The sequence below is a fragment of the Melospiza georgiana genome, chromosome 1 (assembly GCF_028018845.1).
Source record: "Melospiza georgiana isolate bMelGeo1 chromosome 1, bMelGeo1.pri, whole genome shotgun sequence".
In the NCBI taxonomy this organism is placed as follows: domain Eukaryota; kingdom Metazoa; phylum Chordata; class Aves; order Passeriformes; family Passerellidae; genus Melospiza; species Melospiza georgiana.
This window is the reverse complement of record NC_080430.1, coordinates 42,494,916-42,509,855: the sequence shown is the minus strand read 5'-3', so window position 1 is coordinate 42,509,855 and position 14,940 is coordinate 42,494,916. Positions and strand designations below refer to the sequence as shown.

General features: G+C 38.8%; 1 protein-coding gene across 1 annotated transcript in view; it reads left to right on the top strand.

Annotated features, from left to right (window-relative positions):
- Positions 1–243: 243 nt before the first annotated feature.
- Positions 244–14,940, top strand: part of TOPAZ1 (testis and ovary specific TOPAZ 1) — a 39,039-nt gene continuing 24,342 nt past the window's right edge. Inside the window, exons 1-7 of the mRNA XM_058035748.1 lie at positions 244–1,405; positions 2,808–4,365; positions 4,432–4,736; positions 4,806–5,649; positions 8,121–8,182; positions 10,490–10,620; positions 12,594–12,655. Of these exons, the coding sequence (XP_057891731.1) occupies positions 244–1,405; positions 2,808–4,365; positions 4,432–4,736; positions 4,806–5,649; positions 8,121–8,182; positions 10,490–10,620; positions 12,594–12,655 (4,124 nt within the window). The remainder of the gene's footprint in view (positions 1,406–2,807; positions 4,366–4,431; positions 4,737–4,805; positions 5,650–8,120; positions 8,183–10,489; positions 10,621–12,593; positions 12,656–14,940) is intronic.

The following is a 14,940-nucleotide window of genomic DNA, read 5'->3' as shown; positions in this document are numbered from 1 at the left end:
CGGGTGTGTGTTTGGGGGCCGGGGCAGTGAGGGTGTCAGGAAGGGCTTGTCGGTGGCCGTGGTTTTTCTCTGGGCGGCCTGGGCTCCGCCGGCAGTCCCCGGAGGCGGCAGCCTGGGAGGGGCTGTCCCCCGCTCCCCGCTCGGGCCTGCAGCCATCGTGGGTGCCGAGCTAGCGAGGCTGCGGCGGAAGCCGCGCTGGCGAGCGGGGTTTGTGGGCTCTGTTGCCGTCTCTGCGCCACCGAGATGCCGCAGTTGAGGTCAGGGAAGGTAGTGAGACCCGGCGAGGTGGAGCTGGTTGACCCCGAGGTCAGCAGCCCCGGCTCTCCGCAGGCAGGGTGTGAGCCACAGGGAAAGTTGGTGGTCAAGCGGGGTCGTCGCCTGGCACCAAAGAGAAAGCCTGAGCAGCCCTTACCTTTCTTTCCACAACCTGCCACGCTCTCTCACACTTCCTTTAAGTGTTTTGCTCTTCCTATGTCCATGCAGAAGGAGCAAGGTGAGAACAGACAGAAATTCCCAGGTAGAAAAACTAAGGGAATCCAGCACAGGAAGTCTCCCCGAAGAAGCAAGGGTGTAGCTTCACTAATTTCAGACACAGATGAGCGTGAAGATTGGCAAGCAGCAGCCACGGCTGCAGCAATGTGCTGGGAAGAGACTCTGAGAGGGACAGGTCAAAGCCAACAGCTGTTTTTCTCAGGAACTACTTTGCAGAAAAAGTTCTCAGCAGGGATTGAAAGGAATGAACATTGCTCAGAAGACCTGAACTTCTCAGGTTTCCACAAGGGTTCAGGGAGCTCAGGAACAGAAGGCAAACATTCCTGTATGGAAGTAAAATTACAAGTCCCGAACTTGAAGAGAGGAATTGAGAGCACAGAGAGACATGGAATATCCTGTTTTCCAGAATCCGAAGTTCTTCAACCCAAAAATGTCACGTGGAGTACTGAAGTGCAATGTACTGACTCTACAATGACGCAGAATATGCAAATCCCAGATTTTAGGAAGAATTTGGGTGCTCAAGAAGTTGTCCCTGAACCAAAATCTCAGGAAGAGGTTTTCATACTAGAGAAGTTGAATGGGTGTCCATTAGTTGGATCAAGAGCACTAGGGACACAGGAAAAAGAAGAGAGGTGTTTGGGCAAGAAAGGCAGGAGATTGGTGAGGAAACCAAAAGTACATGGTCCCAAGGAGAGGGGTAGTTCTGCCTTGCTAAAACAGCATACACAGTGTCCAGAGTCCAGGAAAGGAGCTCTGAGCAAGAGGAACAGAAATGCCTTGCTGTCACAGCAGCTGCAGGATCTGAGTGGAAAAGAACAACCAACCACCAGAAGAAAGACTCAGAAGCATTGCCTGAAAGAAGAGCAGCAGAGCTCAAGCCCTCAGAAACGACCAGACAGCCCAGGGGAAAGTGGTAAGCACTGGTAGCTCCATTGTAGAAGTACAGCTACAGAATTTGTGCTCCCAAATTGGTCCTGAAGTAAGACCCCTTTAAAAACTGGCTGCTGACTTTGAGAAAAGCTAGGGTGTGCTTCGCAGTACTGTGACTACCACCAGTCTTAGAAGACAACAGATTTTCAGAAAGAGGAAAGGCTTTTCCTGAAGGAGAAAAGAAGCCTGTTTAACGCCAAGGAGAGGAGACCAGTTAGCCTTTCACGGGGGTAGAGGAAGGGGGGAGGAAGGGAGAGAGGAAGGGATATGGACAGAAACAGGCAGGCCGTTGGTGGGGAGTGCTGGGAATTTGTTTCTCTCAAAAGCATTCCCTACCTTTCTTCAGAGGTGGTCAGCCACAAGCAAGGAAGGGGGCAGTAGTTTCAGCAATGCCAGAATAAGACAGTCAAGTCTTCATTCATCTGTCTATTATCTGTTTATTTTTGATTATGTGTGATGCTGTCTTAACAGTGTCTGCCTTTATAGGATGCTGGGGTTTGCTCTCAGGACTTTTTAGTTGCTATTTTATGAAAAATCCCAAAAGATGTAGAAGCAATGATTGTGTTTTGATGTTTTAAGAGAATTTTGAGTCAAACTGGAACAATTTTGAAAGAGGGGTTTTTAAAGTCTTTTTTTTTTTTCCAGGATGTTGTCTAAAAACATTGCTTTTGAAGTGAATACATTCAAATGACATATCAAATGACTGTAGATTATTAATATTTTATCTAAAAAACATATTCTGAAAGACAGATATTAACATTGTGTTTTACCTTGAAAACAAAGGTCTAAAAAACCCAGCATTGTACTAGTATGCTCTTGAGTCCATTCTCTAGATTTTCAGATATACAGTTTTTTACATAATCTGTATTTGCTTTTAAATAAGAAGTAGTAGTCTCTAAAAATGCAGGTCCTTCAATTTTTCTGGATCTTCTTGATCAATCAAATGCATTTAGTTGGACTGTGTATCTGAAAGATATTCTTACAAATTAGTGTTCTTACGACAGAGAATATGCTGTGCAAACAAAAGGTTTTAAGGCTGAGCATGCAAACAGCATCTGCATTTTCTTGCCAGATTTGCTCTTATTTATTTTCCACTTATGTGGAGTACACAACAAATACACAACTTCCAGTGTCCTTATGACACTGTACAGTTCTGCTCCTCTTTGCATTTGTTCCTGAAGGTAATACATCTTTTTTACTCTTAAGTGTCCTAATAGCTTTCATTAAAAAAAAAAAGTCATAAAACTTCACTGAAATATTTTAGCCTTGTATAGTGTCATGTTCTTTAGCAGCCTTTAATGTTTGGGGGTTTTGATTCTCTTTATAAAGTAGTCTTTTTCTCTTAGAGTTTTCTTTAATGACATTTCTTTGGTTTTTTTAATCAGCAGAAGAGCAGTTGAAAGCAATTGAGCAAGACTCTGGTAATTCACAGGCTGTAAAGAAGGTTAAGACAAAGCAAAACAGGGTAGAAGATTCTAAGGAAAAGGAATCTCACTATTCTAAATCTTCTACAGTTTCTGCTTCAGATGACACTGAAAGCAAGAGCTTCCTATGCCATGCTGTAACAGAAGAGCCTGGTGTGCAGTGTAGAAAAAGGCAACACAGATCTGGTAAAATCAGGCGCTTGCAAAGCTCAAGTGTGACTGCAGCTGAGGAAGTGATGAATGCTTCTGCAAAATGTGGTGCTGAACGTGGCACTAATGCCCTAAACCATTGCAGTGGCTTGCTCTGTGCAGCTGAAAAGAATCCATTTGTGGTGTTGCAGGACTGTTGTTACATCAACACGTTAGTGAAGCCTTCAGCTAGTGGAACTACCAACAGTTATAAATTAAATGGATTCTTCCATGTAGCCCATGGTACTGGAGAGCTGAGTGATAGAATTTGCAGCACTAGTAGAATGCAGAATGAGAGATCACTCATAAAAGGTGGTTTTTCACCTAATAAAGAAAAGAATGAAAATGAAGAAGGTTGTGTTTCATGCTGCCTGAGTGAAAGCAGCAAGTGTTTAAGGGGAAAAAAGTGGAATATTGGTAGAAAGCCTAGAAAAAAGATGAAAATCACTGAGAAATCTGCAGACATGGCTAGTAAATGTAAGAAGTGTGAGTTACAAACAGAAGCAGCAGTTACCATGTCAAGCTCATTTTCAGTTTCAGGACTAAATCATACTTTCTCAACTTTGCGTGATCATACATCAGATTTTGATACAGAAAAAAATACTCAGGAAGTAAAAACTGTATCAGCCTGGAGAAAGAATAGTACCAAATTACTTGCATTTGAAACTGGCTTTAAGATGACACCTGAGCTCTCTGCAATAGTAAAAGGAGAAAATTCAAGCAATGTGGCACGTTATGCAGCTGCCTCAGACAGCCTTAGAGCACTAGCTCAGATCCATGATGTTTCTGATCACCACAAAAGCAAGACAGGAAGAAATTTGAACAAAGTTACTAAGAAATTGCAGCAGTTTACCTGTCAAAGAGCAATACCCATGACTGGTAAAAAAGTTTGGCCTGTTGAATCTTGTGCCAGGACTTCTGAATGGTTTCTTAAAAGTCATAGGTTCATCTCAGAAGGAAAAAGACTTTTAAAGGCTGCTTTTGAGGAATCCTCTGATAAAAGCAGTGTTAAAGCTGTGGAATGTAGTGCAGAGACTGGGAATGTGAGACAGCTGGATTTGCATACACCATTGGCAGAAATTACAAAAGAAATTACACATAAAAAGATTGATCCAAATATTGACTGTCAGGCTTCACATGAAACAATGGAATCCTCTTCTGTGGATATTTATGAGACTTTGACAGTGAACAATGAAAATGGGGAATCACCAGTTAATGCAGATAAAGATGCTGTGGCTTTTAAACGTGATGTGCAAGAAGTTAAAGCAACCTTGAATTTTGCAGCAGAACAAAAAGATGAAGATGAAGGAGATATAACAGAAGGAAATGTGTCTGTGACAGTCCAGAACAGTACAATAAAGCAAGAAGATAAAGATGAAGGAGTTGTGACAAATAGAGACCTGTCTGTGACAGTCCAAAATGGCACAACAAAACAAAAGGATAAAAATGAAGGAGAGGTGACAAACAGAAAGCTGCCTGCAACAGTCCAGAATGGTACAACAAAACAAAAGGGAAAAAATGAAGGAGATGTGACAAACAGAAACCTTCCTGCGACAGTCCAGAATGGTATAACAAAACAAAAGGATGAAAACGAAGGAGAGGTGACAAACAGAAACCTGTCTGTGACAGTCCAGAATGGTACAACAAAACAAAAGGGAAAAAATGAAGGAGATGTAACAAACAGAAACCTGCCTGCGACAGGCCAAACTGGTATAACAAAACAAAAGGATGAAAATGAAGATGTGACAAACAGAAACCTGTCTGTGACAGTCCAGAATGGTACTTCTGCAAGTAACACAGGCAGTACAAACTTCAGCCCTAAAGCATCAGTAGTGAAGCAGACATTTTCTGATTTAAACCTAATTAAACCATTAACCTCTGGAAGCTTGACAAAATTCAAAATTCCTTTATGCAGAAACAAACCTAAATCCAAGAAAAGGGAATCTGTCCATTCATTTGAAAGCAAAACTTGTAGTCCACTAGAGCTTCTTGAAAGCACTAGTCCAGGAAGGCAGAAGACAGGTGAAGAGACTTTCTTGGTAAAATCTGAGCAGGGTCCTCTTCCTGTCTTGAGTGATGCTGGATCTCCAGCTTCCATACAGAAAAAAGCAGATGAGATTGATAGTAAGGACTTCCAGCACAATGGTTCTGTAAACCTCTCTGATGAGACGTCTGCGCTCCCTGAAAGTTTCTCTACATATCCACATCCTCCTCTTGATGGACAGCCAGAGCCATCTGTGCCTGATTTCAGTGGTTCTGAGTATGTGCTGAAATCTAGTTTTCCTGATCATTCTTGGAATGCAGTCGACCCCCTTGTTGGATTAGAAATAAATGGTGATAGAAAATCAAGAGGGAATTTTTCACAAAAAGTCAAAAGTCAAAATTTACCAGACGTCCTTGAAGCGTACAACCAAGATGTTCTTGTCATTGATGTGATTCAGGATGACCCAGACCTTTTTGGAACCAGTAATGAAGAGGAGCTTGCACCTGCACGCTGTGAAAATTGTCCAGTGAAAGCATCCTCGGCAAACTGCATTAAAGACACAAAGGTGTATATTAAACCTGAGTCTCCTGTTACATCAGAAAATAAATATTCAGTAGAAAGTAGTTTCAGGTATGCATATCATTCCTTTTTTATCACAATATTCCCAAGTACTTTTGTCTCATATGCATATGCTTTGGTTGTAATGGTCAGGCTTCCTTAGAGAATTCCACTAATTTTTGTTTAAATTATTTCTTTATTTGATTTTCAGTGTCTAATTTTGATTGAGCTATGACAGTATTCTGAATGCAGATACATTAATTTGTTCTTCATAAGATCTGGGATAAACTCTGAATTGTAGGACAAGGTAGTCCTAAAGTGCTTGTTTAAATGAAGGGAAATATGAAAATAGAAACAAAGATAATTAATATTCTTGATTTGAGATAGCAGCTAGCCCTTTGAAGGCAGTTTTCTTAGTTGTAAAGTGGTATTATACTAGAAATGTTTTTACTTTTTAGGTGTAGCTTATTCTTCTCTTGAGTCTGTAAGAGTAAATGGTTGTCTCTACAATAGTGTTCTGTTCTGCCATTCTTCTTTCCTCTTTTTCTCCTATCCCCAGGCATGTGAATATTTTTCAGGTATGTGATTTGGCTAAAGTGTTGCAGAGGTTTATCATCCTGCATCTTCATTCAGCAAGTTCCTGGTGTAAATCATCAGATGTTAATATTTTACTGGGTTTTCAGATGATAATAAAAGTCATAGGAGGAGTAAAAGAAATTTAAAGTGGAACCTAACTTTCGTAAATGAGATAGTAGTTCTTCATGGAATGAACTCATCTGTTGTTTAGCCTATTTTCTCTCTTAAGCTTTGATACTTGTGTTCAGTGAAAAAGTTTTAAGATTGAATTTTTCATTTTTTTCAAAGAAAAAAAGAGATATTTAGATAGAAACAATGCAAGATTTTCCTCCAAAGATTAGTTTTTTTATTGGGATGGGTGTTCTAATTTTTTTTGTGTGGTCTTTCTAGGTGGCTTTATGCTACCTGTATTTTAAGTAACACTTCAATTATTTTCAGGATTGTACCACCTTGTAGCTGCATTCTTCTTTTTTTCTAACTCACTTCTCTCCTTATCCTTTTCATTAAACCCATGTGCAAAAGAGGAAAGGAATCTTCTTTGAGGTGCTGAACACTTTTTTGAACATGAGAATATAAAACTTCTTGATGTTAACAGAATAAAATTTCTGCCAAAACAAGCCTCTAGAGAACAGAGCGAGCCTGTAGTAGGAGCAGCCAACTTCTTGAGAAGCAGCTAGGCTGTAGCATAGTAAATTTATTAGAAGTAATATTCATTTCTTTCTGATACCTGTTGAATTTGTTTGCCATTAGCCAAGGGAAATAAAAATGCATGGTTCTTCTTTCTTAGAATTTCACCTGCATTTGCTAAAGAAACAGGCAAAATTTCTTGTTTTACTTTTTACCTTCCATAATTTGATGCAGATCATTAGATGATGATTACACATAGTTGATAGCAGTCAGGAACATATTAATATTATAATTCAATATGAGAATTATTATTATTAGTAGTAGTAGTAGTAGTAGTAGTAGTAGTAGTAGTAGTAGTAGTATTCTTGTTGTTATTGATATTGTTATTGTTATTATTCAATATGAGAATATTGAAATAAGTTTTGTTGGGTAACTTATGATATTACCAGATAGTACCAGATCATGTTTTTTTGGTTTTTTGGGGGGGGTGGAGGGGGGGGGGAGTTGAGAGTTTGTTTGGTTTTTTCCTTAGTTTTACCAAATACAACTGGGACTTCAACAGGTTATTTCTCTGATGCTTGCTTTTTACATAGAGAAGAATGCTGGTCACTTCCAGGCATAGGGAAAACATTCTGGCCTGAAGCCTGAATGTGGCAGTAAAACTAATTTTTCACATATGCTTTTGTTTGCCACTTTCTCTTGCCTTGACTGGACAGCTTGCTGTCATTACACTTGGTGTCATTCACCAGGTACAGGCTTCTAAAATGTGTGATGATCATGAGCGTGTTTTATATATTCTATGTGTAACATTTAAGATATCTATTTGTCCCTCCTGAGCTTTTCTAAGAAGTATTTATTTTTCCCTTACTTATCTTTGAAATAGGTGAAGTATCTTCCTATGAACAGTTGTTTTTGTTACTCTCTTTGAGATTCATTGTTAAGCAAATTATTTTGAATATAAAATTACTGTAAATCACATTTTGTTTTAGAAACTGATGAATTGGCTCATTAGCACAATATTTTCTTGATTTGCTATACAGAGAAAATTTCCCTTCCCAGTATTTTAGTCAAAGATTAAATGAGATCATGAGCTTTTACTGAAAATTTTGGGTTTTGAAATGTCTTGGTTTTACTTAACATGTTTAGGTGTACATCTGAAGGGATGAACATAAGAAAGCCAAAAGAGAAAGCTAAAAAGAGTCATAAAACAGTGTGTTGGTTGTAAGTGTTCTGTCCACGGCTAAAAGTATTACTGAGAACTTTTGATTTTATGTAACTGATAGATTATTTTTGCTTTTGTGCAAGATGGAAATCTTAAGTACACTTTTTGTTCAAAACAGATGCATGCAAGAATCTGGAAAGTCAAGTGACACTGAAAACTCCTGTAATTTGATGTTAAAAGGTAAGGGTCTCTGGAAATTTTGGTATATAATCCAAAGAAGAAAAAAAAACCAAAAAAGAACTTGTCTACTTGTCTGGTTTTGTATTATCTTTTTATTGTTACAGCAGTTTGTTTCCTAATGCATATTGAGTCAACATCTTGCAAAATGACACAAGCCTGAGTCATAGAGGGAGCATGTACTTCTCTGTAGTACTTGTCTGTTGGTAGGACTAGTGGGTTGGAGTGGGGTTTTTTAATTTTGTTGTGGTTCTGGGGTTTTTGACATTTCTCTGACAGTTCTAGGCAAAGAATTCTGTTAGTTGGTGAAATCATAGTAAGACTCTGAGTCCTGTAATAGTGCTTTGGAATTTAGGTCAGAGTTGGAGGTGGTTGTTCTGTTGTGTTCATCAGCACACAGAATTTTGTAGTCAGGTTCATTTCCAGGTTGTCCTTTCAGGGTTTTTTTTTGTGGATGCTATGCCCATTCTACTGAGACAGTGTTTTGTTTTTAAAGAATGCCTTTTTCTAATGAAATAAGGTTACTTCTGATTTACTGGGGTTTTTCTTCCTGTTTAAAGCAGAACAGTCCAGCTAGGCAGCACATGCATGTGATTTGTTTTGTTTCCTACTGGTATACCAAGGTATACCTAATACAGAAGTTTCTGCTAGATGGGTTGGAAGAACAGGATTTTGACTTTAGATAGAAGCCCTTTACTGACAGTGGTGAACGTACAGAGTGCTGAGACAGGTTTTGGAGGTTCATGGTGTTTCCCTTCTGTTATCAGTTTGTCAGCTTGTTGTTAATCTTTCGTTCTGACATTACATGTTGATTTTGCTTTAGGCTTGAAAGATGTCTGTGGCAGTACCTCTTGTGCTGGTTTGCCACATTAATGTGTTATGTTCACCTACAAAGAGTGGTTTCAGCAGATACTGCCTCCTGGAAAGGAGTGACTAGAGACTATTAGGGGAAGAGAAGATCTCAGGTTTCAGGTATTAGAAGGCAAAATAAAAGGTTTTAAGAGCTCCGATACCAAGAAGCAAGTTTCCTTAGGAGGAGTCAAGAGGAGTTCGCAGTTATGCCTGTGGTCATGTAAAGAGATTGGGGCCTGGGCCACGGAATCTGCAATGCTGAGGTGATTGAAGCCAAACCTGGCAACAAATTTTGTACTATTCAGTAACTTCTGCATGTTCTTTGTTGTTTTACTTCATGTTCTAGCAGACTTTGAGGCTGAAAGTCTTTGGTTCTTTTTGTGGCACTTAAAGTCCTTCCCAGATATGAGAAGCAGGATCCCATCATAATCTTAGATGAATATGCACACAGTAACTTACTGTTTAATACATGACTTTTTAAAAAAACCTGCACAGAACAAAAGAAGGGTGCCTGGTTTTGCTAATTACTGACTATTTATGTATTTATTTAGAAATAGGTGTTACTGCTTTGGTGTCCTGTGTTACGTTAGTGAAGTCATGGCTCCTTGCCTTAGTGGCTTCACCATTTAAGAAGTGGAAAAAGTACCACAGTTAAAATATTCTGGATGACATCAGTCCCCTTCACCTTTCAAGTGGAAATCTTGTGTATGTTGTCTTCAGCCAGATGTGTCTTGTACTTGGTGATCGTAGAGACCAGGGACTGTAAGAGAAAAGCCTTTCCAGACTAGTCTGATTCTTTCTTCCTGTGTCTGGACAGCACAGTGCAGTTGGAAGTCATTTGTGTGATCCAGTAGTGAATTTCTTTTCTATGCAGAACTCTTCTGTTGTACTTAAAGAGCCCTTTCAGAAAGTTGCAGCCAGGTGTGTCATTCATTTCCTGTGGCATCTGCTAAAGGTGCTGAAATTTCCTGACACTGAATTCTTACTGAGTTTACTATATCACAGGAATTTGAAGTTTCTTAGAGCTTTCTATATTTAGTTCAGGGTTGCATCATGTCAGTGTGATTAACTTATGCCCTTTTGTAACAAAGGCAAAGTCTTTTTGCTTAGCAAATTGCCACACATATCTTTGGCTGTGTTTTAATAAAACAGCTTAACTGAATTTATTTCTAAAGTATTGAATTCAATATTCTATAAGTAAATGTGTTGTACTGTTCAACAGGGACCATTAAAGAACACAGTGCTTGGATAGAACTTTAATTGCAGATTCGGCCTAATATTTATTTGAAATGATTCCTGCCTTAAGCATGAAATATTTTTCCATAAATTTCACATTTAGAGGGTCCTAGGAGTTCTTAAATATCATTAGTTCTAAGCCTTTGTACTGTTTAGGAAATAAAAGCTTTGTTGTCTTGTAGCATGGGAAACACATAAAGCAATGCATTTATACATTTTCAGCTGAAGATGTGAAGACCCACAACTCCTCCAGAGGAAGCAGTCCTTCAGGAGATGTTAGTGAGGACTTTCTTGAAGATAGGCAGCAGAGCAAACTAGATGAACTTTTGACAAGTTTGGATGTGGATGAAAAGGTACTGAGAAATTATGCTTTCTCTACTTAAATAGTTTAAGAAATTACAATCCACATAATTGGATAATTTTAATTACTAATGCTGTTTTATCAACAAAATCTTAAATTTCCTGAAATAAAAATATTAGCATTTAGTAGATGACTGTGTATTGGCAATGTAATCTTCACTTAACAGAACTTGACTTTTTTTTAATTGTCAATTAAGCTTCAAATTGGAAGTGAAACAGGATATTGTTACATCAGTTGTTGCAGTAACAACTGATGTTGTATTCCCAATGGTATGAAAATTACTGTTCCAGTGTACTCCTATGAGTACTGCTTTGCATGTATGACATTTTTACATAACATACCTAATTTTAAATGTGCTGTTAAATGCCTCTCAGTATCAGAAGGAAGGGGCCATGTTGGAAAGCTGGGGAGCTGCGCAGCCATCATGCATCAAAAAAAATCATTCTGGGCTTTGTTACTTGGGCAGAAGGGCCTTTAACATACAGATTTCTGGCTGTTCAGAGGGAATAATTTTCATGCTTGCTGACTTTATCTGACCTTTCTCTGTCTTCCTTCCTCTAGATAATAAGTCTAGGTCTTTTAAGACTTACTGAAGTTTTATACTATTTGCTTCTTTGATAATTAATTGGAATTTACATCTCTCTGCCACTCATACGTTGTTGCTTACTGTTTTCCACTACTCCAGGAGTGGCTAGTGGTTTTAACTGGATAAGTTAAACTGTAAAATTCACAGGGTTAAAATTGGTGAGTAATTGGGAAGTTAATCAAACAGCAGAGAATCAGTTTCCCTTCAAGCAAAAAATTGTTTAAAAGAAGAGAAACATTTCCTTCAGCAAATGGAATTGGGGCGGCTAACATGCAATTCACAAAGTTAACAGTGCCGTTTTGTTTGCTGATCTTTTGGAGAGACAAAAAGGGTCTGTCAAATTGTAAGGTTTGCTGAAGGTGGGGTACTTGTTGCAGTATTACCAGGTCAGTCCCATTTGGATTGTTTCATAGCTTTGTGGCTCTATAAAATCAGCGTCCTAGTGCTTCCTTTTCTGTGCTGTGTTGGACAGTAGAAAATATGTACAAATAATCTCACCCAACCCAAACTTAAACCACAAGATGCATACTAAGCCCTAGCTAAACCTGTTCTGTATGTGGATAGAAAATAGCAGTGCACACCTGCAGGGGGAATGCGATGGCAGAACCCTTATTGCAGGTACTCTACCATCCGGGGAGATTTTCAGATCATGCTTTTGTGATGGTTTTTCCAGTTAATAATCCTGTGAGAAAATGCTAAAACTATTCAGGAAGTGAATACACATGGAGAAAATGCTAAAACTATTCAGGAAGTGGTAAAATAAAGTTTGGAAATTCAATGAAAACATAGTCATCTCTAGTTCTTTGGCTATAATCAATTTGTAATAGAATATGAAGTCCTAAGTTACTTTGTGAAGCCAGGATTCTCTGACTTCATTCTGAATTAGTCTTTTCAGATTCTCTCCTCCAAATATGTTTTGTGCTGTCTTTTTTCTCCATATCGTTGGGGATTTTTTAACTGTCCACGATTGCATAGAGCTGAGAAAAAGGCTTAAATTCCTCCTCAGTGCAGTTTTAAATTTCATTAAACTTGTTGGAATAACTTTTGTGGTGTTCCACACATCCGTCAGGCACAGTTAAAGTTGGGCAGTGGGCATAAAAATTGCTGAGATTATTATGGGAGCAAAGAGAAGTGAAGACAGTCACACTGTCTTTTTTTCCAATTAACAATCACTATTTTAAAGTACACAGTGTATAAAAGCAGTCTGTTCATTAACAAAGATGTTGTAGGAATAATCCTATACACCAAATAACAGTTTTTACAGTTAAGGCTGTCTTACCACACCTTGCAATGATCTCTAACAGTTTTAAGTCTGTAAAGCATAACAGCCTTAGTAGTGCTTTGTTGTACCTGAAAATAACTTTTGAATATCTTCACAGCTACAGCTTGCAGATGGAGTGCCTGATGTTGAAGAACAAAATAAGAGTGAAGCTGGAAAAAGGTATATATAGTGTGTCTTTCATGTAACCTGTGCCATTCCCCAGTTACTATACAAATAAAACATGATGTTGTTACCTGAAAACCACCAGTATTTAATTCAGTTTTCCATGTTACTGTAACTGTGATGAAGAAAATAAATACATGAAATAATATAATTTCACTCCACAAAGTACAGAACAAGTGTAGTCATAGCCTGACAGGACAATAGGGCTTATTTTGACTTTTGGCTGGTTACAAAATATATTAACTTCATGTCAGTGTGTCACTTTTGCATCTCAATGTGAGCATAGCATGAGATGCATTTCTTGCCACAATAGAACTTACCAGAACTTAACAAAACCAAACAATAGTAATAAATAAGTCTTTTGCTTTTTGAGGCTTTCCTTTTTGTTTTCTGCTTATGAAAGAATTGAAAGATCTCATTCAAATTCAGGCTGACAAATATTTGTACTGCAGTAGAAAAAGGTGCTTAAAAACATGTCACATGCAGTTAAGAATGTGCTTTACTGTTCTTCTAGCTTCAAGCTGTGTTTGCAGTGTTTATTGTACACATTTCTTAGTCTGATTTACAGAATCACAGGATCACTGAGTAAGCTGAGTTGGAAGGGATCCATAAGGATGATCAAGTCCTGCTCCTGGCCCACCACAGCGCTATTGCCAAGAGTCACACCATGTGCCCAGGAGTACTGTCCAAATGCTTCTTGAACTCTGACAGGCTGGTGCTGTGACCACTTCCCTGGAGAGCCTGTCAGTGCCTGACCACCCTCTGGGTGAAGAACTTTTTTTCTAATATTCAACCTAAGTCTTCCCTGACACATCTTCAGGCCATTCCCTTGGGTCCTGTCACCAGAAAGAAGAGATCAGTGCCTGCCCCTCCTCTTCCCCTCATGAGGAAGTTGCAGCTGAACAGACCAGGTGACCTCAGGCATTCCTCACCAGGCTTCCCCTTAAGGCACTTCACCATTTCATTGCCCTCCTCTGGACACTCTCTAATAGTTTAATGCCTTTCTTACATTGTGGCACCCAAAATTTCAAAAAATATTCAAGGTGAGGCCACACCAGTGTAGAGCAGAGCGGGACAGTCCCATCCCTTGGCCAGCTGGAGATGCTGTCCCTGATGCCCCCCAGGACACGCTTGGCCCTCCTGGCTGCCAGGGCACTGCTGACTCCCATTCAGCTTGCCATCAACCAGGACACCCAGGTCCCTTTCCATAGCACTGCTCTCCAGCCTCTCATTCCCTGGTCTGTCTGTACTTGCAGGGGTGTCCCATCTCAGATGCAGAATCCGTCACTTTCCCTTGTTGAACTTTATACGGTGGGTGATTGTCCGAGCCTGAATTACTGTCAGACTGAGACATTTTCATTCATCAGCAATCCAGAAATAAGAGAGAATTTGTTTTTGTAGGAAAGGTATACTTAGGATAAAATTCTCAAGTAATTAAAAGAGAAATAGCTTATTTTTGAGTGTTGTGGTTTAGGAACAGTAATCACCAATTAGCTACTGCAAAAATTAACCCTGTCCTGGCTGAAACTAGGACATAGTAATTTTCAAAATAACCAAGAAACCTTAGCTGACATAGTAGAGTGTACTGCTTTTTTTCCAACCATGCTCACATTTCTGTGACAGACTTGAGTCTGCCAGAAGTCTGTTAGTGGAGAATACTGCATCTTTTTGTTAATCCACTAGAGAGCTCCAAGCTCCTCCTTCTGCTATAAAGTACCCATTTAAATTTGCCTTAGTAGCATAAATAGTTCTGTGTATTACAGAATAAGTAGATTGTGCTGAACAAATTATGTTTGTGCAATGCAGTACTCTGTGTGGTTAGAGAAGAGGCCTTCCTTTGGAGTTGAACTATTTTCTCTAGTTTTACTGAAAAATGTTACCATTGCAAAGTTTTACCTAGAAGAAAACATAGTTGCTGTTCTTATTTAGCAAACTCCTCTTCCAGTGATGCTGTTACTAAAAAAAATGCTTGTAGATCTATATAGTTTACAGTTTCTGGCAAAATAGTGTGTAGATTCATGTTTAGATTAAAGAAATCTGAAGGAAAACTGCTATGAAAATCCTGTTGTGTCAGAACTGAGGCTAGCATCATGAGGAAGCATAAGATTTTATGTGGTAATTTGAAATTTATGAGTAACTAAAACTGCAGATTTTTTGTTCCCTCTGGAAACCAACCCAAATGCATTGATGAGAATAAAGATTCATCTTGAAAAATTTAGATTTGTTAACTGCAATTTCTTTCTTTCTATATTAGCATTTTTATTTCAAATTATATTGAAAAC